The sequence below is a fragment of the Onychomys torridus genome, chromosome 5, assembly GCF_903995425.1.
Source record: "Onychomys torridus chromosome 5, mOncTor1.1, whole genome shotgun sequence".
Lineage (NCBI taxonomy): Eukaryota > Metazoa > Chordata > Mammalia > Rodentia > Cricetidae > Onychomys > Onychomys torridus.
In genome coordinates, this window is record NC_050447.1 from 118,239,427 (window position 1) to 118,263,284 (window position 23,858).

At 42.3% G+C, this 23,858-nt stretch overlaps 1 protein-coding gene across 2 annotated transcripts in view; it reads right to left on the reverse strand.

Moving 5' to 3' along the window:
* The window catches only part of Dtnbp1 (dystrobrevin binding protein 1), a 123,542-nt gene extending 100,206 nt beyond the window's left edge, over positions 1-23,336 (reverse strand). The window contains exons 1-4 of one of the 2 annotated variants that reach the window (XM_036188155.1): positions 23,154-23,336; positions 11,072-11,125; positions 9,922-9,972; positions 2,788-2,848 (exon numbers count right to left, since the gene is read on the reverse strand). In XM_036188155.1, the coding sequence (XP_036044048.1) occupies positions 2,788-2,848; positions 9,922-9,972; positions 11,072-11,125; positions 23,154-23,209 (222 nt within the window). In that variant the 5' untranslated portion in view covers positions 23,210-23,336. The remainder of the gene's footprint in view (positions 1-2,787; positions 2,849-9,921; positions 9,973-11,071; positions 11,126-23,153) is intronic. The other variant, XM_036188156.1, reaches the window with a different exon arrangement.
* Positions 23,337-23,858: the final 522 nt, after the last annotated feature.

Consider the following 23,858-nt stretch of genomic DNA (forward strand, 5'->3'; position numbering starts at 1 on the left):
TTTTAAGACTTTAAAAAGCAAAACAACACAAAATTCAAAGGACTGACTTAAGAAGTTGAAATATTTTGCCTGGTACATGGCAGAATCTTTTTAACACATTATAAATCTTGCCCTGGTTTATTAGATAACTCTAAAAGTCTAAAATAAATAAGTCTTAGATACTGACCATTCCTTACCAAAAAGAAAAGTATAGTATATTTAGATATTAAGGCTTAATAATGGCTTCTTTAATTCATACTTAACACAAAACTAAAACTTATATTCTGCATTTAGAATGTTAGGTATATGTGTCAAAAGAATATAGTAGAATGCACTAAAGTATTTTCATCTAAGAGAACGAGAGGTTGAATGACCGTCAGAAATCACAGATAATATAAATGATACTAACACATTTTGAGCACTTGCTATAGGCTAGACTCTGTGTTAAGTCACTTAGATATAGTACCTTATTTAAACTCTACCTTGGGTGTCCCTCAAAGGATCCAATGCTGATAGCTTATATGGGGTAGTTGAGAGACAGTGGAACATTAAGTAGATGGGGCTGAACATGAGAAAACTAAGCCACTGTGGGCATGTCTTTCAAAGGAGTTTAGAATCCCAGTCTCTTTCTTTGGGTCATACTCCTGGGCTACAATGAGATGAACACAGTTCCCCGATCAAATGCTCCGCAACAAGATAAAGAAGACAGAGAATAGGTTATTTATATAAGAGTAAAACAGATTAGTGCACCAGAGATGAGAAACAGAATTTGTAGCCTGTACTCCAGGCACAGGAAATGCACCCCGAGCAGAGGAGTGAAAGTCTCACTTAGCTTACTGCACATGTCAAACTGCTAAATAAAACCATGAATCTTAAAGAGTTCAATATGAAGGCAATCAACTCTTTCCCCATAACAGGAATCAAAAGCAAACACTACAAGTCTAGCTTTGGAAAACCACCATGGAAGCCTAACCCTTAAGTCACTTTTAACTACTCAGCTCTAGATTGTTGCGGGGAGAGGTAAAACAAAACAAAACAAAAACCCAAATGCTTAGACAGTTTAAACAACCAAATCATCACTGACCACAGCAGATTGCTTTATAGATAGACCACACAGTGGTAAGAATATGCTCTAAGGCTGGAGAGATGGCTCAGCAGTTAAGAGCACTGGCTGGATTCTAGTGGAGGCAGGTTCAATTCCCAGCATCCACATGGCAGCTCACAAATGAACTCCAGCACCAAAGGAACCAACGCCCTCTTCTGGCCTTCACAGCACCAGGAACACATGCGGTACACACACACACACACACACACACACACACACACACGCACGCACGCACGCACGCACGCACGCACATATACAGGCAAAACACATACACATAAACTAATAATACATTTTTTTTAAAGCCCGTGCTCTAGAAATAAGTATAAAATAATTTCTTGAACAAGACTGAACTACCCATAAGTATATCTACCTGCCCTGTGAGATGGACACTCCCTGAAAAAAAGCTGTTGTTTCCTCAGGGGCAAGCCTGACAAACACAAATTTAGCAACAATAAAAAAGACATTCATTTACACATTTGTAAGTTTCAAAGACACATCACCAAGAAGTTCTTTTGTTTGTTTAGTTTGTTTTTATGTTTTTGAGACAGTCTTATTTTTTATAACTCAGGCTAGCCTGGAACTCTCTATATAGCCAAGGCTAAACTCAAGATTAGAGCAATCTTCCTGTTTCAACCTCTCAAATGCTGGGATTAATTACAAGTGTTCACCTGACTCAAATGTTCATCCTTAAAGCTAGTACTGTATTTCAGGATGACTTAGAGGTCATCTTTGCTTCTGGTGACTCAAACTTTGAATAGCATATCTATCTATCTATCTATCTATCTATCTATCTATCTATCTATCTATCTATCTGGTTTTTTGAGACAGGGTTTCTCTGTGTAGCTTTGTGCCTGTCCTGGAACTCACTCTGTAGCCCAGGCTGGCCTCAAACTCACAGAGCTCTGCCTGCCTCTGCCTCACGAGTGCTGGGATTAAAGGTGTGTGCCACGGCCCGGCAGCTTACGTTATTTTGGAGGAGGAGAAGAAGGACGAGGAGGAGGAGAAGGGAGTCTTAAATTAATCTGAGAATCTGAGGGATTTTAGTGTAAATTCTCATCTATGGGGGATTTGTTGGGTATCAAAAGATAAAGTGTCTTTCATTTTTTAATTTAGGGGTTATGTGTGCATACAGGAAACATAACTCAGAACCCAAACTATGTGAAGACAAAACATGGTAACAAACCCAGGAAGGAAGCCAGCCTTCCCAACTGTTCTTCAGACTGTCAGGCTTCCATCTCCCCTGGTTTACCACTCAGCAGGGAGTGTGGCCTCCGCAAGGGTCAAAGAGCAGTGCAGGTGTCCTGGAGCCAGCACACCTGAACAAAGCTCCTGCTTTTTTTCTTAATAACTATTGTGACTTCAGTTCCCTTTTCCCCTTTGGGATTCCCTTAATTCTTACAGGCTTATTAGTGCACGTTAAAGAATTCATTATACACACGTATGTGTATTTTTAAAAATCCTGAGTTTTATAACAGACAAATCATTCACTGTCTTCCTATCTTTGCACATCACCACTTTCATACCCATAGTGAGTAATGATTCTTCAGTGATACACAGTACCCAGTGCTCGGTGCTGTAGGTGGCTCCAGCCTCTCCTTTCAATATTGCAAAACCAAGCAATCAACCAAGCCTGTTACTTTGGCCTGGACCTGGCATTTAGCACTGAAAAAGGGAAATCTGCCAAAGGAAGATCGGCCAATTACCTCTCCGGCGTCCGCACATTCCTTCGCTCTTCTGTGAAGTGCAGCCCACATATCCTCATACCTAAAAATGCAAAAGAATTGAAATGTAAACCGACACTGAAAGAAATATATCTAGGTAAGTTTATAACATAGTAAGGCTGAAGAAAAGAACCAAAAAATAATGCCACATGTCACAAGAGCATAGAGGCAACTTGAAGAATAAAATACCCAGATACCCAGAGACCCTAATCACACAAACAGTTGAATTTTGTTTTTAATGGAAATTTTTATTTTAATGGAAAAGAGAAAAAAAAAAATTCTTTTTTTTTTTTTTTTGAGAAAGGTCTCAATATGCAGAACTGGCTAGCACAGGGCTTGCTATATAGACCAAGCTGGCCTCAAACACCCAGTAATTCTTCTGTCTCTGCATACCAAGGGCTGGAATTACAGGTGAGGAGAACACCATCCCTAGTTATAAAACTTTAAAATTATTTTCTTTTATCTGTGCGTGCTTTGCCTGCACATGTGTCTGAGCACCACAGATGTGCCTGATGCCCAAGGAGGACAAAGGAGGGCACTGGCTCCTCTGGGACTGGAGTTACAGATATCTGTGAGCTACCATGTGGGTGCTGAGAGTTCAACACGGGTTCTCTGTAAGAACAAGTGCTTTAAACCACTGAGTCATCTCTCCAGTTCAGAAAAACTTGTCTTTACAGGAGATTTGAAGAAATCATGAAAGACACAGGCTTGTTACTGAGAAAACACTAGAACAAGAACTGTCAAACCGAAGAGAAAGAGGGTGTCCACACAGTCTCAAAAGTCCTCACTACTGAATGCTCAGGAAGACAGACAAAAGAAACCAGGCAGATACTTTAACAAGTGACCAAGATTAATATCAACCACAATAAGCCGTCCACATCATCTGCCTCCTACCATGATATTTGGTATTTTGGGTGGAAAGGCAGGAGGAAAGAGGAGATGGACAGTTTGCAATATAACTGACTGGTTTCAACAGCATCAAGGTCATGAACCTCATTGCCTATTGCAGACTAAAGGAAAAGTGTTGTGGGGTATTTGTACACTGATTGGTGTAATAAAAAGCTGAACAGTCAAGAGCTAAGGAAGAGATTAAGTGGGACTTCCAGGGACAGAGAGGACTCTGGGAGGAAGAAAGGCAGAGTTGCCAGCCAGACACAAAGAGGAAATGGGAGGTACAAGATGGGACAGAGGTAAAAGCCATGTGGTAGAATGTAGATTAACAAAAATATTGTTTGAATTAAATTATAAGAGCTGGTTAGGAACAAGCCTAAGTTATGAGCTGAGCTTTCATAATTTACATGAAGTCTCCATGTCATTATTTAGGAGCTGGCTGGCTGGTGGGACAGAGAAAGACTCACTACAGAAAAGGAGGCAGCATACCAACTAAATATGCATGGTCCTAGATACAAACAAAAAGGGCTCAGTAGCTGATAAAATCTGAATAATTTGTTGGCAGTAATATAGTCAATTTCCTGTTTTGATCATCATACTCTGGTTATACAAAATGCTAACACTGGGGGAAATTCTTGCTTTTTTTTTGTAATATTTTCATGAAGCTAAAAATCATCTCAAAATAAAAATTTCAATTTCAATTGTTACTACTGTAAGTATTGTGTGTGGGCATGCATAATGGGTGCACATGTCATGACACTTTGTGGAGTTGGTTTTCTCTCTACCTTTACATGGGTTCTGGGAACCAGACTCAGGTAACCAGACTGACAAAGTAAGTACCTGCTCTGCCATCTAGCCCTCAAAATAAAAAGGCTTATAATATAATTTCTGAATGTAATATTACCTATATGACTATTGACAGAAAACTTGATTTTCCATCTTACAGAAAATTCTATCAAAGTTATTACCTGAATAGACATACGTATTTCGTGAATTCATAGTGCCTCTCTTTGTAGTTTTAGAGATACTTTTCTGTTGAATTTAGGTAGGAAAGCCAATCTGATACTCCCAACAACTGTTACAAGCATCTCCATGTAGTGAAAAAGCACTATACAATATTAGCTCATCAGCAGACTCCTACTGGCATTGCCAACTAACAGAAAGTTTGACATTTCTTCTCTGGTGCTTCTAACTGTAAGTATCAATTAAAATCAGCAAGTATTTATGGAATGCCAGGCACTGTCAGGCACCAGAGTTGCCAAGAAGAATTATACTTTTCCAACTCTGTTGTCTCAGTAATTAACACAGAGGACTTACTAAATGTCTGCCAAGTAAAGGAATGATCACACTAATTTCAAATCCAAGACTTCACTGCAGACTGACCATCACTTTCTCAATCAACAGAAAAGAGCAAATTAAACACTGTTTGCCATTTAAGTGCAGATCCCTCCTCCAAGCTCCTCTTCCCCTAGTGTACACAGGCTTTTCTCATCACTATTTTGTGTCACTTTTCTGCCGACTCATTCCCTAAATAAAAACAGACTCACCCAAGGAGAGTCTTGATTTCTCTTCCTGCTGCTATGATAAACACCTAATAACAGCAACTTCTGGGGCAAAGAGTTTATTAGTTCACAATTCCAGGGTACAGCCCACCATTTTGAGGAAATCAAGACTATAGTTCAAAGTTAGCATCTGAACAAAGTAAATTTGAAGCAGCTAATCACATTGCATCCAAAGTCAAGCGCCAACAGCAATAAATAAACAGTAGGTGCTCAGCTTACTTTTCCACTTACACAATCTAAGATCCCCTTCCAGGGGAATGGTGTCAACCACATCAATTGACATAACCAAGACAATATCCCCCACAGACCAATGCCCACAGGCCAACCTAATCTAGACAATCCCTCACTGAGACTTCTTCCCCAGGTGATTCTAGATCACCACACCCAACTATTCATTTCTCTACTATGAGGCTTTGTGTTCTTGGGCACTGCTGAAGAAAGGAAGACAATCCATTGCAAAGACTACAAAGACATACTACTTAGCCTTTTCTGGGTCTTAGCTGTCAGTTACAATTTTTAAAAATTCATTCCACTGCCAGGGGAATGGTGCCACTCTCACTGGGCATGTCTTCTGATCTCAATTCAAGACAGTGTCCTTACAGACACATCCACAGGCTTTGAAGGAGACAATGCCTGCAAAGCAAACATTATACAACTCATGCATGAAGTCCCCAGGAAGTCACTTTTAATACATGCATGACTTTACCACATTTTAGTGAGGTAAAGACCCTGGCTATAAATTCATTCAAATTTTTGTTCTCATATTTCTTTAAGTCAATAATGGAAAAAACACACACCCATAATGCAGTAATTCATTCAAATAATTACTGAACACATGTTTTATAGCTCAACTGGTGGAAGAGACCATAGGCAGATTAACATGTCAACAATTACCGTCTGTGCTGGACAAGGCAAACTGCTTTATAAAACATTTGAGCTCTAAGGATCTGGGAGACTGAGTCTTAAAAACCCATGACACTACAGAGAGCGGTCAGTCACAACAGTGGCCACTTATAATTCCTGCACTGTATAGATGGAATTAGGCAGATCCCTGGGGCTCAATAGCCAGCTGGTCTAGCCTACTGGCAAGTTCCAGGTCAGGGACCTACCCTGTCGCAAAATAATCAGGCAGGCACCAAGGAACACCCAAGCTTAAGCTCTGACCTTCACGTGCACACACACAACTATGTTCTAGAGGACAGAGAAGACAGATGGAAAAAATAAGAAGTGCGAGGAGTCTGTCTCCACACCTAGACCCCAATTACCCCTTCTGACGAAACCACTCTGATAGCGTGATGTCTGTAGGGGAAGGCCTGGATGGAAAACCCCAGCCTCTTTCATTAGAGTAGCAGCTAATATGCCCATATCCCCAGGCCCCACAGCTGCAGCCATGTACTTGTTCCTTGAAGCAGCTTGTGAAGAATACAAAGCCTATCTTGTGGTTATTAGAGATCTGTGCTCTAGCCACTAGTTACTGCTTCTGCTCAGGGAGGCCGTAGTCATAGAGAAAGCCACTACTGCAAATCCCTCACAGTTCATGCCAAAGACACGTTTAGCAGATTTAAAAAGCCAGCATCTGGTTTCAGTCTCCCATCACTTCTTTTCTTTTTCTTTCTATTTTTAATTAGGTGCCAGCCACTTAAAGAGTAGACTGAAATAGTCAAGAGCAACCACATATATGTAGGAATTGTTGAAATAAGTTGGACGCATAGCTCAGTGTTATGCTGTGTGATATCTTTCTGTATACTGTGATTATGTGTTGCTCTGACTGGTTGATAAATAAAGCTGTTTGGCCTATGGTGGAGAGAGACAGGAAGAAAAAGGCAGAGGCAGAGGAGATGCCATGCCACCGTCCAGGGAGTAGCATGTAATGGCTAAGTTTAGTTATAAGAGCTAGCTAGCAAGAAAATTGAGCCATAGGCCATGGCCATACAGTTTGTAATTAATATAAGCCTCTGTGTGATTATTTTATAAGCAGCCATGGGACATGGGTGGGAGAGATTCGTCCTGACCACAGGGCCAGGCAGGACCAGAGAAACCTTCAGGCTACAGTGTAAGACCCTAAATCCAGTCCTACTAGCACAAGTGTGCTTGAATGTATGTAAATAAACAGTACACTAATGCTTTTTAACTATACATCCTTTCAGGTTCACTTATGCCCTGCTCACAACAAACACAAGCAGGAAATTAGCACCAAATAAACATACATTTATAATCTCAAAGTGGAGAAAGAAAGCTCTCTAGATTTAGCAACTACAAAAAAAAAAATCCAATTATGAACTATAAACACAGGCTATTGATGAAAAGAAATGAATGCAGATCAGGAAAAGAACCTGCCACACCCACCAGGTCTCATGTCAGGGAACTTCACTAACATAAATAACACACATCCCTGGTATAGCTGGCACACTATAAAATTCACACTTTTAAATGTATTCGGTAATAGTTTTCAATACATTCACAAGACTGTACAATTATGACATTACCTTTAAAATATTTTCCCCACTCATCCCTACCCACCAGCAGTTATTACCTACCAGCTCTGCATTTCCCCCCAAACACTGATCTTTTGTCCCCATAGTTTGTTTCTTCTGGCGATTTTACATAGGTAGACTGACAAAGATGTGCCCTTGTGTACCGGATCCTTTAAGTTTTCGTCCATATTTAATGTATCAATCTTTCATTTTCGTGGCCAAATAACACTTTATTATACAGATACTTCATTGATGGACATCTGTTTCCACTTCTTAGTTATGAATACAACTACTACACATATTCAAGGTTCAGGTACAAGTTTTATGTAGATGCATATAAAGATATAACTATAAATAAATACAGAGAGAGAGAGACTCTCACTACATAGACAGGCTGGCCTCAAACTCATTCATGATCTTCCTGCCTTGGCATCTAAGTGCTGGGATTATAGGCATGTGCTATCACACTAACTCAACATATTTTCAATTTTCTTGGAGTTAAACTACTGTTTTATATAATAATTCTATATCTAAATTTCTGAGAGACTATGAAACTATTTTCCAAAGTGGCTGCACCATTTTACATGTCCACCAAGTATGCATAAAGATGTTAACTTGAGCCGGGAGTAGAGGCACACATCTTTAATTCCAGCAACTCAGGAAGCAGAAGCAGGCAAATCCCTATGAGTTCAAGGCCAGCCTGGTCTACATAGTGAGTTCTAGGACAGCCAGAGCTATGTAGAGACCCTGTCTTGGGGAGGAGGGATGTTCCCTCGCACAGGCCCTTGGCACACTTGGTTTGGTACATCTTTCTGGACAGAGATGCTAATGTCCACAAAGTGGCATCTGAGTGCAGTTCTTATCTGCACTTCTTGAGTGATAATAATACCAAGCACTTTTCATGTTCTTATGGGCCATCTGTGTCCCTTCTCTCTGAGAAACATCTATTCAAATCTTTTCTCTCTTCACGGGACCACATTTTTGTTGCTGAGTTATAAATGTTCTTTTATGTACTATAGATGTTACTCCACCAGTCAAACAATATGCAAATATTTTCTTCTCCTGGGGGTTTTTGTTTAGCTTTCTTGGTGGTGTTGAGACCAAAAAAAAAAAAAAAAAAAAAGCTTAATTTTGACTATGTCCAACTATCAATGTATTTTCTTTTGTTGCATGTCTGAGAAGAGCCACATCTTATTATTATCATGTCAACAGAAATGGGTTGGGAAATAAGTGATATAAGATTCACAGAGTGCCTTCCTAAAATGCACTAAGTCCTGTGTTTGATCCCTAGCACCACATAAAACAGACTTGGTAGCACATGCCTGTAATCCCAGCACTCAAGTGGAGGCAGGAAGATCAGAAAGTTCAGTGGTCATCCACTACACAGAATGGTTCTAGCCTGGGCTACATAAGACCCTGTCTTTTAAAAAAAGGACCAAAACCAAAAACAAATTGAGTTCTCTAATTTGGAATCATCCACAAGTAAAAACAACAGTGATTATCTGTCCAAATCTGAATGGCCTTGTACTGAAGGATGAAAGCAGACACCTTCAAGGAAAAAAGTAAGCAATCACCAGTTGTAGTATGAATCTTAAAGGTTCTTATTAATAAAATCAAACCCGAGGCCAGTTATTGGGGTGAATGCTGGAAGATCAGCGAGACAGAACAAGCCACAGCTTCCTCACCTTGCTAGTTCCTCAGCTGGTCTTGTTTCCTCAGACAAGATGCCTCTGAGTCCTCATCCAGAATGGATCTCAGCTGAACTGCTGCTCCAAAGCCTAAAAGCTTAACCACCAAATGCTTCTAGTTTCTGGTCTTCACGCCTTATATAATCTTTCTACTTTCTACCATCATTCCCTGGGATTAAAGGCGTGTGTCACCATGCCTGGCTGTTTGGAATGTGGCCTTGAACTCAGAGATCTAGAGGTATTTCTGTCTCTGAAATGCTATGATTAAAGATGTGTGCTACCACCGCCTATCCTCATGTTTAATATTGTGGCCTTCCTGCTCTCTGACCCCAGACAAGTTTATTTCGGGGAACACACAAAATTTAGGGGAACACAATACCACCACAACCAGTCTTTACACTAGCAGAAAATTGTGGTATTTTAAGGTTTCATCTGTAAAACTGTAAAACATTTTTAAACAAAAATTAAAAGTACAATTCTTCTCTAAAGGAAAATATTTACCTGCTAAGTAATTCCAGTCCAGCGGAGTACTTTGCTAAGTATGGAGCACTCCTAACAAGAGAAACACTTATTAGAACTGCTATAGATTCAGTCAACTTTATAAAAACAGTATAAGAATTCTAGCATTGTCAATTATTATGTAAATGATTTTAAAGCCACTAATATGGGACTGGAATGATGGTTCAGCAGTTAAGAGCACTGGCTGTTCTTCCAGAAGACCTGGGTTCAATTCCCAGAACCCATACGGCAGCTCATAACTGTCTGTAACTCCAGTTCCAAGGAATCCAACACCCTCTGCTTGCCTCTGTGGTACATATACATATAGACAAAACATCTTACATGTTTTCTTTTAAATAATGTAAACAATCACATACATTATTTGAAAGAAAAAAAAAAAGATTAAAACCACTAATAAAGAGGCTGGAGAGATGGCTTATGCTATTCTTGTAGAGGATCCAGGTTCAGTTCTCAGTACCCACATCAAGCAGCTCACAATTGCATGTAATGCCAATTCCAAGGGATTTGGCACCCTCTTCTGGCCTCTGTGGGCACCTGCATGCAAGTGGTGCACATGAAGTTATGAGTCACACACACACACACACACACACACACACACACACACACACACACAAAATGACAATTTACTTAAGCTTTTGGAAAAGCATATTGCTTCAGAAGCAATGTGCTGCAACATAACATTATTATTTTGCAAGGCAGAAATTGTCTCTAATGTATAATACAATAAACATTTTCACATAATGTTAGATAAAGAAAATAAATATGCTTGATAAAAGCTCATTATTTCCATTTGAAATTGAATTTGATCACATACTTTAAAAAAATCACAATTCCAGTGTCCAAATGTAAAACATGTAACACATCTACAGGGACTCACTTATCAAGTTCTGTTTCATTATTAATTTGCTTTTCAGTAATCCATGACTTCTGACTCTGATACATTTCAGCTTTTCAATCACTTCACAAGTTTCCATACAGTTTCCATGCATCATAATATTTAGAAAGAATCAATCCCTTTTTTGTGGTTGATGCACCGGACAATCTGAAGTCTATAAAACGATCCCATTGCAAACCCAACCAAAAGTCACATGACATTCAAGTTCTGCAGACGAAGCTCCTGGCCTGAGCTCACCTGGGCTTGCCTTTTCCTTTTGCTTCTCTTGATTTGTCACTTAAAGTCTTCAGCCTATAAATTAACAAATAAAAAATATTTTTAACAAGTCAACATTTTCAACCCCACAGGGGCTTCAGCCCACACCCCACCTCCAAAATTACAATGCTCAAAAAAATCAACAATCTGTTTAATACAAAAATAATTTGTGCAGCTCTCTAGCTTAGTTTAAGAAATTCCATAAAGCTCTAGCTGTCCTGGAAGCAACCTCCACAGGTAGAAGCCAAGGAGGGTGTTTGTATAGCCATGTTCTACCATTTGCAATCTCAGGACGGCATTAGGTTGTGAAGATTTAGATATGGCCATCTTGAGACTGTTAGTCACAGCAGTGGGACCCACTCAAGCAGGATTACGTTTACAGCACTGCATATGGAAGGTACTGCATAACATATATATCTATGTCGATATCTCAAATACAGAGTTCTAAAGTACCCTTTAATTTCTTAAATTCAACTTATCAACTTTTCTGCCTCCCCCATAAAAGGAAAAAACAAGTCTGGGAGAAAAGGTGGAGAGAGATCATTACAAAGAACTGAAAATAAAAGTGCCGTAAGATTCAGCAAGAGCTTCCCCATGTGGCTCCTTAATAACCAGCTGTTTCAAAAACTGATCTTTAACCAAATGTAACGTGTGGAACTTATCTGATCTGGATTTGGACAATCAGCTGTAAAAAGGCACTTCTAAGGAGCAACAGAATCTGATTACAGACTAACTGATAATATCAATGAATTAGTGTGAATTTTCTTAGTCATGACTGTGGCAGCACATCTGTGTAATGTCCATGCTAGTGAATAAACTGCCCATGAGAGGTGCAGCAGATCCGTGTAGGACTGACCAGGACAGGAGAGACACAGACGTCAACACCTGAAGGTTGTTGATGGAGATATATGGGTTTCATGTCACTGCTCTATTTGTGTGTATGTTTGAAGCTTTCACTTTAACAAATGGTTTTAAACTAGACACGGAAGCACACGCCTAGAGCCCCAGCAGTCAGGGAAGCTAAGGTAGGATGATTAAGTGTTCAAGGCCAGCCTGAGATCTTGTCTCAACACTGTTTTCTGACAATAAAGTCTTTAAATATTCTTTTCTCATCATACATTCTCAAAAAAAAAAAAAAAGAAAAGAAAAGAAAAGAAACTATCAATGTACCAAAATTTAGGATAAAATGCAAGAGGACAAGAGTTAAGAAAATTTAATGAAGAAAAAGATATGGGATTACAACCACTATTATTCTTTTCAAGTTCTTTTTTGTTTGTTTTCAAGACATGGTCTAACTGTGCAGCTCTGGCTGTCACGGAACTCATTATATAGACCAGACTGGCCTCAAACTTGGAGATCCACCTGCCTCTGCTTCTGCTTCCTAAGTACTAGGATTAAAGGTGTGTCCCACCACACCTGGCTCTATTATTTTTATTTTTAGACAAAAATATGAAATTGAATATATACATATTTTTTCCTCTTAAGAAAAAAAGCAATCAGTTCTTTTCTAGGAACACCCTTAGTGTAGCATTTCCACATTGAGATAACTTACATTTCTCACACAAATCTTGAGCTGTAAACTTAATAAAGTCTATTTCATATTCCCTAATGTCATGGACACTGGGAAGGAAATACTGATCCAGATAAATTCCTAAGTTTCCTCAAATATAAAATATTATATCCAACCACACAGATTTGCCAAGAATGAAATAAAACTTCTAATATGATCTGGGGGGCATTCTGAGAAACTTCAGACTAACTCAAATAAAAAGTATGATTATTACTTGCTGAAAAAGTAATGAGATGGCTGAGATGGCTTAGTTGACAAACTCCATCAAGACAAGCCTGAGGGCCCGAGTTCAGATCCCCAGAATCCATGTGAAAGCAGAAGAAGCATCTGTAATTGTAGCACTGCAGAAGCGAAGACAGACAGATCCCTGGAGCCCACAGGCCAGCCAGCCTAGTGGAATTGATGAGCCCTAAGTTCATCGAGAGACTGTCTCAAAAAACAAAACAAGGTGGAAAGTGATTGAAGAAAAACTCCAGCACGGCCCTCCAGGGCCCATAAGCACTCATTCACATCCACACCAACATGGACAAACCACACACTTATCAGAAAGCTCAGCTCATTACTGAACCAGGGTGGAATACCACAGAGCTTCCCCGTGTACTACTGACAGACAGACCTGCTAGCTGGCTGAACTGCATTGGGTTGTATGGGTAGCATTTCATTTGCATGCCCATCAATTCCCACCTTGTCTACAAGGTAGCAGGAAAAGGGATGGTGGTTGCTTTGAAAAACTATAAAACCTGCAGTCAGCGTATTTGGTCATAAACACAAGTCTTTAAATCACATTTGACCTTCTGCTATTCCAACTTTAAATTCTGTTCACAAGTCAAAATCCAATTTATTATCTTTATATATCTCTTATTCTGTATGTGGCACAGACAGACACAGACAGACAGACATGGGGGTGGGGGCGATCTCAAAGCAAACCTACCACATTTGAAAGTGTATATGACCCTTTAAACTCTACAACCTCAGCAATGTACTCCAAAGTGGTACAGATCAGAAAAGGGAAATATTTTCAAGCCACCTTTGCCCTAATGGACCCCAAACACACTGCTTCAGTTCTGACCCCTCTCCTGAGGGCACCTTCAATTTCCAAGAGCTCCTTGGATCTCAAGGGCTACTTCACAAAATCCCTGTCAACTGCTCCTTTCCCCTCAAGTCCCTTCTTACTCCTTCCTGTTGGCATAATGCCATCTCTTATCCAAGCTATTAATCAATAATCACAAGTTCTAGAACTTCTTTTTTGTTGTTGTTTTTTTGGTTTTTGGTTTTTTTGTTTGTAGTTAGAGTTTTCCTGCCTGGCCCAGTCAGGACAAATCTCTCTTACCCGCCAGACCCACAGTCGCTCAGACCCAACCAAGAAAGCACACAGAAACTTACATTGTTTACAAACTGTATGGCCGTGGCAGGCTTCTTGTTATCTGCTTCTTCTATCTTAAATTAACCCATTTCTGTTAGTCTATACTTTGCCACATGGCTTGTGGCTTACCGGTGTCTTTACATGTTGCTTTTCATGGCGGCGGTAGGCGGTGTCTCCCTCAACCTTCTACTTCCCAGAATTCTCTTCTCTCTTGTCCCGCCTATACTTCCTTGCCTGGCCACTGGCCAATCAGAACTTTATTTACACAGAGCGATATCCACAGCATTTGTTTTTTGTTTTTTTGAGAGAGGGTTTCTCTGTGTAGCTTTGGAGGCTGTCCTGGAACTCACTCTGTAGCCCAGGCTGGCCTCGAACTCACAGAGATCCGCCTGCCTCTGCCTCCCAGGTGCTGGGATTAAAGGCGTGAGCCACCGCCGCCTGGCGAGTTCTACAACTTTTCATTTCACTTTTCACTACTGACAAGCTCAACCACTGCCTGTCACATCATTCCTCTTCTAAATATCTGCCAGCACTTACCATCTCCCACCTGGCCCACACTTACAAGCATAACTTCTCTGCTCGCCACCCCTAATCCCAAACACAAAAATTTATGTAGGCCTATCCCTCGATCTGTTAGCCACAAGAGCTCTGACCTTCTAGATGGTCTGCCTCCTGACACTGGTCTAGGTGTTCTGTGCTATGGCCCCAGTACCTAAAATAGGGCCTGACACAAAGCAAGCACAGGACAAATCTTTTGGTAGATTAAGCAAAGCATGACAAATTCTCTATTTCCTAGGCCCTGAACTTCCGTCCCAGCTACATCTCCTATAATAGCTTCTATTTCTCCAGTATCTTTACTGAAACCTGTAACAATCCATCCTTATCCTTTAAGGCCTACTACTTAGAAGCCTTCAGTGAATGCACCCAAAATCAAGGACTCTGGGCTCACAAAGCACATCATTAGTGTCTTTTAACATTCAGGTCATTACACTTTGCTTTTCATTACCACCAGGGCAGAAACTGCTTTTGTAACTTGGGTAGCTGGCAGATCTAGCTCAATATACAAACACTTCTTGGTGTATATTATACAGACTGAGCATATGGCCTCTCAAACCTTTTTAAAGCATCTATGAAAAAAGGCACTTTGCACATACATACATACAGGCAAACACACACATAAAACAAAATAAGTAAATCTGAAAAAAAAATTAAAGGTAGGAAGCAAAAGAGAAAGGCACTTGGTACTATTGTCTGTACACACATGGGTATATGCACCTGCACATACATACACACGCTACTTATATACAGGAAAGAAGGAAGGACCTGTCAGCTGAAGGAGTAACAGTGACAGGTTGCTTACCTACCACAAGGTCCTGGGTTCCATTCCCAGAACCTAAAAAAATAAGGAAATGAAGAAATTCTAGAAAGGTCAACATCTTGAGCAAAGTTTCACCTAGAGGCCACACTATAAGTTACATTATTAGATACTCTTCTTTGCACAATTTAAAACTACAGAAGAGGGAAAAGAATGAAGATACTGAACAAGGAGAGTTGGGGACAGTGGTCACAAGCCTGTAATATGGAGCCATAAACCTTCCGGGAATTAGTGTTTCAGCTCCCTGAAGGGTTTTACATACCTAATAACCTATGCTTTATGCTTTTGTTCATAACTGCTCAAAAGTTTAAAAAAAAAAACAAACAGATGCAAAGAATGTACTTCCAATAGTTTCCCCACAGAGCCAATCCAGTCTAAAAAATACACTAACAAACAAAAATCCTGTTCTACAAGAACCCCCTACAACTGACTCCAAGGACCAAGTCAAATGAAAACAGAACTCAAGGAAAAAAACCCAGAATCAGCATCCTCCAGCTCCAAGGCTCTTGGGTTCGCCTGCTAATCACTTAGGGGAAAAGAACATGATATAATTCCAACACTAGGTAGGTTTGTGCTGGTGCTGGTACAATAAGTTTATGAGGAAAGACCACAAGGGACTGGAGATGGTGCTCAGCAGTAAGGCACTTGCCTGGTATGTGTGAAGCACTGGGTTCTATTCCCCATGTGGTGGTTTGAAAGGAAATGGCCCCCAAAGGGAGTGGCATTGTTAGGAGGTGTGGCCTTATTGGAGCAGGTATGGTCTGGTTAGAGGAAGTGTGTCACTTTGGAGGCAGGCTTTGAGGTCTCATATATGCTCAAGCCACACCCAGTATCTTAGATCACTTCCTGATGCCTGTGGGTCAAGATGTAAGAATCTTCAGCTTCTTCTCCAGTACCATGTCTGCCTGCATGCTGCTAGGTTTCCTGCCATGATAACGGATTAAATCTCTGAACTGCAAGTGAGCCACCCCAATAAATGTTTCCTTTATAACAGTTGCTGTGTCTCTTCACAGCAACAGAAACCCTAAGACAGAAGTTGGTACCAGGAACTGGGGGATTGCTCCGACAGGCCTGACCATGCTTTTGTTTGGAGGAATATGGACTTTGGGAGTTTGGGTTAGGAAAGCAGTGGAATGCTTTAAGCACCGCTTAATGGGCCATAGGAGCATGGAAGACAGCAGTGCTAAGAGTGATTTGAACTGTGGGGGACTGGCTCAAGAGGTTCAGAGGAGAATTTGAGTACGTTGCCTAGAAATTGTTCTTGTGATATTTTGGTAAGGAATGTGGCTGCTTTTTGCCCTTGTCTTAAAAGTTTGCCTGAGGCTAAAGTAAAGTTTTGGATGAATTCCCTTGGAAGTGGAAATCTCAAAACAGCCTAGTACAGACTCTATTGTGTGGTTACTCTTCCACGGGAAGCTCAGCCTCAGCCCTCCCTCTCCAAACCCTGCCCTCAGAAAGCCCATCAAATGGTGGCTCCTCCCCCAGAGTTGCTCAAGACTGCACCTACAGGGTATTGAAGCTCTTGTTTATAGACCTGCCACAAATTTCTCCTCCTTCCCCCCTCCGACCCCCACCTCCAACCACAGTTTACCCAGAAATGCTTTGCTCAGATTAAACCTGGTCCTTTACTTTTAATACAACTTGATCTGGCTTATTGCATCAGTGGAGAAACCTAATACTGGGGATTCAAAATACTTATCAGTTACTAGTGTTATCTCTAGTGAAGATATAGAATGAAAAGGAGCAAGCTGAGCAAGGAAAAAATTGGAGAAGAAAAGGAGCTAAGTCCTGTATTCAAAGAGATGAACAGAAACAGAATGGAGTGGTGACCTCAGGGCAAGATCCCACCCAGCTAAATTTACAAGTTGAGAAAAGGACTCAAAGAAAAGCTTAGAGCCTGGTGTGGTAGCACACACCTTGAACTCCAGCACTGGGAAGACAGAGGTTGGTGGATCTCTGAGTTTGAGGTTTTGTGCCCAGGTGGCAAGTCCCCCAAAGCAAGACCACCACAGAGTCAATATCTGATTCAAGCACACAGAGGGTTTTAATAACAAAACAAGCTTGATCTGCCATCCAACATCTGACACAGCTGGTGGAGAATGGCCCTGAGCACTCACTTTAAGGGGTTTATATAGGAAAGGTTTACATGCAGTTTGGGATTGGACGAAGAGGCTAGGGGTGAGGTAGTTCTTTGAAGTTACTGGCTGAACTATAAGCATGAGGTTACTGATGGCTAACAGGATTCAGGTATCTATAGAGACATAAATTTTTATACTCCCTATGTCCTGCTTTTGCTGAACCCAGGAAATATACATTCAGATTTATTGTTTCAGTCCTACTCTTTTCTGAGGTCAGTTGAGCCCATTACTCCCCATATTTTGTTTTGCCAAGTCCAGGATACATAGATTTATTGTCTCAGCCTTATAAGTTGATCACTTCTAAAACTACTGGTCAGCAAATACCTTTGGAGGAGGGGAGGGGGAAGTGTCTCTCAAGATGGCCACTGATTTTTCTCTTTCAAGGCCAGCTTGTTCCACAGAGCAAGTTCCAGACAGCCAAGCTTGGGCAGTGAAGGAAATCTGTGGTGGTATTGTGTTCCCCAAAATATTGTGCACCCTGAAAAACTTATCTGGGGTCAGAAAACAGAACAGCCACAATATTAAACATAGAGGACAGGCAGTGGTAGCACACGCCTTTAATCCTAGCATTCCAGAGGCAGAGGTCTACCTGGACTTCTGTGTGTTCAAGGATACAGCCAAGCATGGTGACTTTAATCCCAGCGAGTGATTGACAGGAAGTCACAACATGCCCACACCATTGGGCTTGCCTGGCAGACCACCTAGTTATTTCCGGTTCAAAATAGCCATTTCTGGGTCAAAACATCTCGTGTAACTAGGACTCCGTGGCTTTGCATGGTTGCGTAAAGCACGCGGCCATGTAATCTACGCGCATGCATGGAGTAGCCACATGCGTTCCTGTACACATGTGCGGTCCACTCTTTAAAAAGCCGGCGCCATTCTTGCACCGGTCTCTTTTTCTCTCTTCTTATCCTCTTAATCATGTGTGTTTCACACAGGCCTGTCATGTCTCTCTTCCTATCCTATATTAATAAACAGCTCTTCTGTGGTTTTGTTGTGTTCGGGACATGTTCCTCACAGGGTAAGAGCGCCAAAATAACTAACAGAGATGGCAGAAAGCAGAAAGACATATAAGGCGTGAAGACCAGAAACTAGAAGCATTTGGCTGGTTAAGCTTTTAAGCTTTGAGCAGCACAGTTCAGCTGAGATCCATTCTGGATGAGGACACAGAGGCTTCCAGTCTGAGGAAAAAGATCAGTTGAGGAACTGGCAAAGTGAGGAAGCTGTGACTTGTTCTGTCTCTCTGATCTTCCAGCATTCACCCCAATAACTGGCCTCAGGTTTGATTTTATTAATAAGACTCTTTAAGATTCATGCTACAGAAATCATCGAAAACAGAAAGCTGATGAAGATATCATTGAAAAATCACTGAGTTCAAGGCCATCCTGGACTACAGATCCAATTTCAGGACAGCCAAGCTTAGGCAGTGAAGGAAACCATAAAAAAAAAGTTGAAGATGTAATCGAACAAGGGGCCATGTTCCAGCCCCAGCAAACAGTAGAACTTGGCAGCTTTGGTTCTGGAGTTAAGGACAGAAGAAAGGGGCTGTGGAATTTGCCTCCAAACAAAGAAAAGCTACTGAGGCCAGGCATGTGTCAGGGATGTCCCTGAATGGAGGCCTAGAGAGGCAATTGTGTGAAACTGTGAAGTTGAAGTCTGGATTTCCTTGGAGACTCCAAGATATTGGAGATGCCAGAGCCAAAGGATACCTGCCCAGGAGAAATGCTAACAGAGAGTGGAACCAGCCAAAGAAGTATGTTGCAGTCAACAAAGCTAAAAGGAGCTGCAGATCTGAAGAGTGTTTTGATATCAGACACAGAGATAGAATTTGGAGTTTACCCAGCTGGTTTTCAGTCTTGCTTTGGTCCAGTATTTCCTCACTATGTTCCCTTCCCTATGTTTTGGAATGGTAATGTATATCTGTGCCATTATATGTTGGAACAATGTGATCTGCTTTTTTATTTTGATTTTACAAAGGATAATAGTTAAGACATTGCATGAATCCCAGAAAAGACTATGAACTTTACACTTTTAAGTAAGTATGGGACAGTTATAAACTATGGGAACTTTTCAAATTAGACTGAATATATTTTTGGGGGCCAGGGAATGGAATGTAGTGGTTTGAAAGAAAATGGCCTCCAAAGGGAATGGCACTATTGGGATGTGTGGCCTTGTTGGAGTGGGTATGGTCTTGCTGTCACTTCAGAGTTGGGCTTTGAGGCCTCATATATGCTCAAGCCACATCCAGTGTTTCAGTTCACTTCCTATTGCCTTTGGATGAAGGTATAAGAACTCTCAGCTCCAACACCATGTCTGCCTGCATACTGCCTTGCTTCCCATCATAATGATAATGGACTGAACCTCTGAACTGTAAGTGAACCACCCCAATTAAATGTTTTCCTTTATAAGAGTTGCTATGGTCATGGTGTCTCTTCACAGCAATAGAAACCCTAAGACACTCAGTACTAAAAAAAAGAAGCTAAAAATCTAAGGATAATCTGGTTCCTCCAGACCATCTGTAATCTCTATCTTGTCCTGTAACAATTATGACTGTACACTGCATTTCCCCTTAAGTATGAATGGATTGTAGATATTGTGGTCTCTTGTAATTAAACTTCCTTCTTTGGGGGAGACACAAACAATGCTTACCGCCCCCTACCCCCCCAGAGTCCCAAGGACAAACCAAGACATGATATTTACCAAGTACACTTTGGGGAACCAATAAGTTTATTGAGCTTCCTTACAAACCACAGGTGAGGCATTACTTATAGTGGTGTGGGTGCATCTCCCCCAACAGACTGCACCTAAAAAGCCTTTACCCTGGAGAGATGAGGGCTTCCCCTCCTCTAGTTATCCCCAGCTAACCCCCTCTGGTGGCCATGTGTAACTAAAGCAGCACTGAGTATAACATGCAGTAGGGAGCAGCTGGATACTCAGGTGAGGAGGGGTCCTTTAAATACTCAACAAGCCCAGCTAGGCTCTTTCTTTTGCACTTGGGGCACTGATGACATCCACAAGATGATAGCAGTTTCCTGGCTTAGAGGAGAGTCTTAGAGGACATCTTTGGACATGATTTAGTCACTAAGGTGTCATTCTCTTAGGAGAATAATAAAAATAGTCCTGTTTCGGGGAAGGCAGTGGAGTGATGTCTCAGCAGTTAAGAAGACTTGTTCTTCCAAAGTACTCAAGTTTGGTTCCCAGCAATCACAGGGCTGTTCATTATTGCCTGTCACTTCAGTTCCAGGGAATTCCATGCTCTCATCTCTCCTCTGCAGGCACCTGCATACACATGAGATTCATACACAGAAACACAAACGTACACATGGAAAACAATGTAAAAGGTAATTTGCCTGGAGTTAAGACTCCAGCTTCACGCATTTTCAGAAGCTGACAATGAGGGAAGATTGAGAGTCACTGCGCCTGCTAACTGTTAGGAGTAACACTGCACATATCAAACTCAGAAAAGCTATTAACTGAAACTTGAGCACAGGACATTGAAAACTGTTTTAGATGGTAGCTACTCTGTCTGCCAACACTTGCTCCACTCACCAAGGGTCCTACAGGAACAGGCTTAATCTTGGGAGGTGACTGCCATGAGTCTTTCAAAGGAATCAATCCCTCAGTGCTTATTACCACAGAAATGTGTATTGTGTTTAATGTCTTAGCCAAGGCCAAAATGGCCAAGTATGTAAAACAGAACAGGTAGTTCTCAAGCAGGAAAATGAAAGACTTAGAAAGATGGGGTTTTTGCTTTGTTTTAATTTTCCCTCAAAAAAACTGTAGGAAACCGAGGAACTGAACAAAGTTAATGTCAGCAGTTAGAGCTACCTTTTCACTGGCAGACACACATGATTTGAAGTGTTATTTCCCTGCCAGGTTACAGGATAATGGCACAGAGTCTGCTGGCCTGTCTGCTAAGTAACCTGTGCAGAAAGGAAGCTGAAACATAAGAACCCACAAGGAACAAAACTTTCTCAGGATATCTAACTCTTAAACCTGCCTCCAGGCTATGGCACCACTTTCCAGGAGGTCCTGATCACATACCCTCAGATCCTGTCCCTAAATAAACCCTAAACCTTTAAAGCTATCCAGAGCTCAGAAGACAGCGTGGGCCTGTGCAGTCCGGAGTCCACATTCCTAATTAGAATAATTAGCAATAAACCTTCTAAGCAAATATCAAACATAAGAACAGGTTCTGAGACAACCATGTGATGTCCGCTCCTAGCAACTACAACAAGGGACTGCTAAGCCATCAAAATTCCTTTAAGTAGTAACAGAAGGGTATTGGGGCGGGGAGGTTAGTGATGGCCACTCTCAGGCTACAAGCAGGCTATTTTTATAGCAATACACCGAAGTTTTTTAAATTTACCTTCAAAAAAGGAGGTTTCTTTTCCTAAATTTATAGTTTAAAAATACAAGCATGCAATAACAATTACCACTGAATAATTCCTTGGGCACTCATAATCAACACTGACTAGAACACAAAGCTAAAATTGTCAGTAATGCTTTATCTATATTGGAAGCTTTCAAATATTTGCCAATTTGTTACTATTCAACAGGCAAACAGTATAAACATTTTTGTTCCACGAGATCAGAGATCAGCTAACGCTTTTCCCATTAATTATTAAAGTAGCATCGTGACTAAGGTGCCCTCACATTGTGAACACTCTTCCAAACACATGACAGACCATCAGGTCATGGTGGTGGATTCCTGGAATCCCAGCACTGAAGCAGGAGTATTCCCAGCAGTTCAAGGCCAATCTGGGCTACAGTATAAGCCACTGTATCAAAACAAAACAAAGGAAACGAACAAACCAAAGAGATGTCAGATCCTTTATAAAGGTGACACTTTTTGTAAAGCAATACAAGTTGTAAATGAATTAAATACTAAAAATCTACAAACAGTGCTTACTGCCTATTTATTTAACAGTCACTAATAGTCCCAATAAGTTCATGAGATAAGCAGCATCACTATCATTTTACAGTCATAGAAGTAGAGACAAAAGACTGGGTAACTTGTAGTCAGGTTAAGTGGTAAAATCCTGCTTAGGCAGCCTAGCATCCAGTCATGTTCTCAGACTTGGTAGCACATCCGAATCACCTGGGGAATCCTTTAATGACCCCTTCTCTGACATTCCGGCTTAACTGGAGCTCCGAGAGGCCAGAGCCTGGAGATTGCGCAAGGTACCCCGGGGCGGCCAAAGTTTGGGCAACTCTGGTGTGAACAGTTTCGACCCAGTTCCGTTCCTCTGGCCCAGCTCCTCCAACCGGGGCAAAGGCAAGAGAAGGCAGCAGACGAGGCGGGCCAGCCTGGCCAAGGCTCGGGCCGAGCGTGTCGGAACTGAAGCCGGAGGGTCAGGCGGGTCCCGGGTGGGTCCTGTCCGGGTAGGCCCGCGGGCTCCCAATGCGGAGGGCACGGCCCCTCACGTGACCGTCCCGGCCAGCCAAGCACCGCTGCCCCGCGACAAGGTAGGCGGGCATCCCGTCCGCGCCACTCGGGACCAAAGGGACTCGGTGCCGCCGCCGGGACGCCGGGAAGTTCGTTGTCTCCGAGGCGCGAGAGCGCGCCGAGCCGACGGCAGCCCCGCGGCCCTCTGGGTCGCCCACCGCGTACTCACCCGGAGGTGAAATCCTGCTGCACGCTCAGCAGCCGCTCGCGCAGGGTCTCCAGCATCGCGGCCCCTCCCTTCAGGCCTCGCGCCGCCGCGGGCCCCCGCCGCCGCCGTTGGGCGCCCCCAACCCTCGGCCGACTGCCGCCTCGCACCGCAGCCGCCGCGCCTTCCGCGTCCCCGCCCACTCCGCGCGCCCGGCCCGCGCAGCCGCAGTGCAGCGCGCAGGGAAGACTCCCGCTGCGCTGAAGGGGCGGGGCCTTCGCCCAGGCGCTGGTCTCCTCCGCAGTCAGGGCGGGAAGCCGGCTGGTCGCCAGCTTCTAGCTGGAGCCGGGCCTTCTCCCTGCTAACTCTGCAGCGCCAATGCATCTTGGAAAGATGGTTTCCGTCCTTCGCGCCCTGTAGTGAAGGGTTGGCTTTCGAGGGTCGGAAGAGAGCTGCGGGCATCTCTTGGGTAGCCTCCCTGTAGCAACACTTGGCAGTGATTAATCACCTGTCTCCATACCCTTGCTTTTCACACTCTAGATCTTTAACCGACCCCATCAAATGCCCTTCACACCTCCAGGTTGTTATCATTTGTTACACCCTACCCCGTCCCTGGGCCGGGGACGAACTCACAGTATCTTGGATACTAGGGCTCCACAACTGAGCCGGCCCTCGTGTTCTCAACCTTTCAGTTGTCCTTGGTGCATTTATTTGCTCAACTCTTTCTTC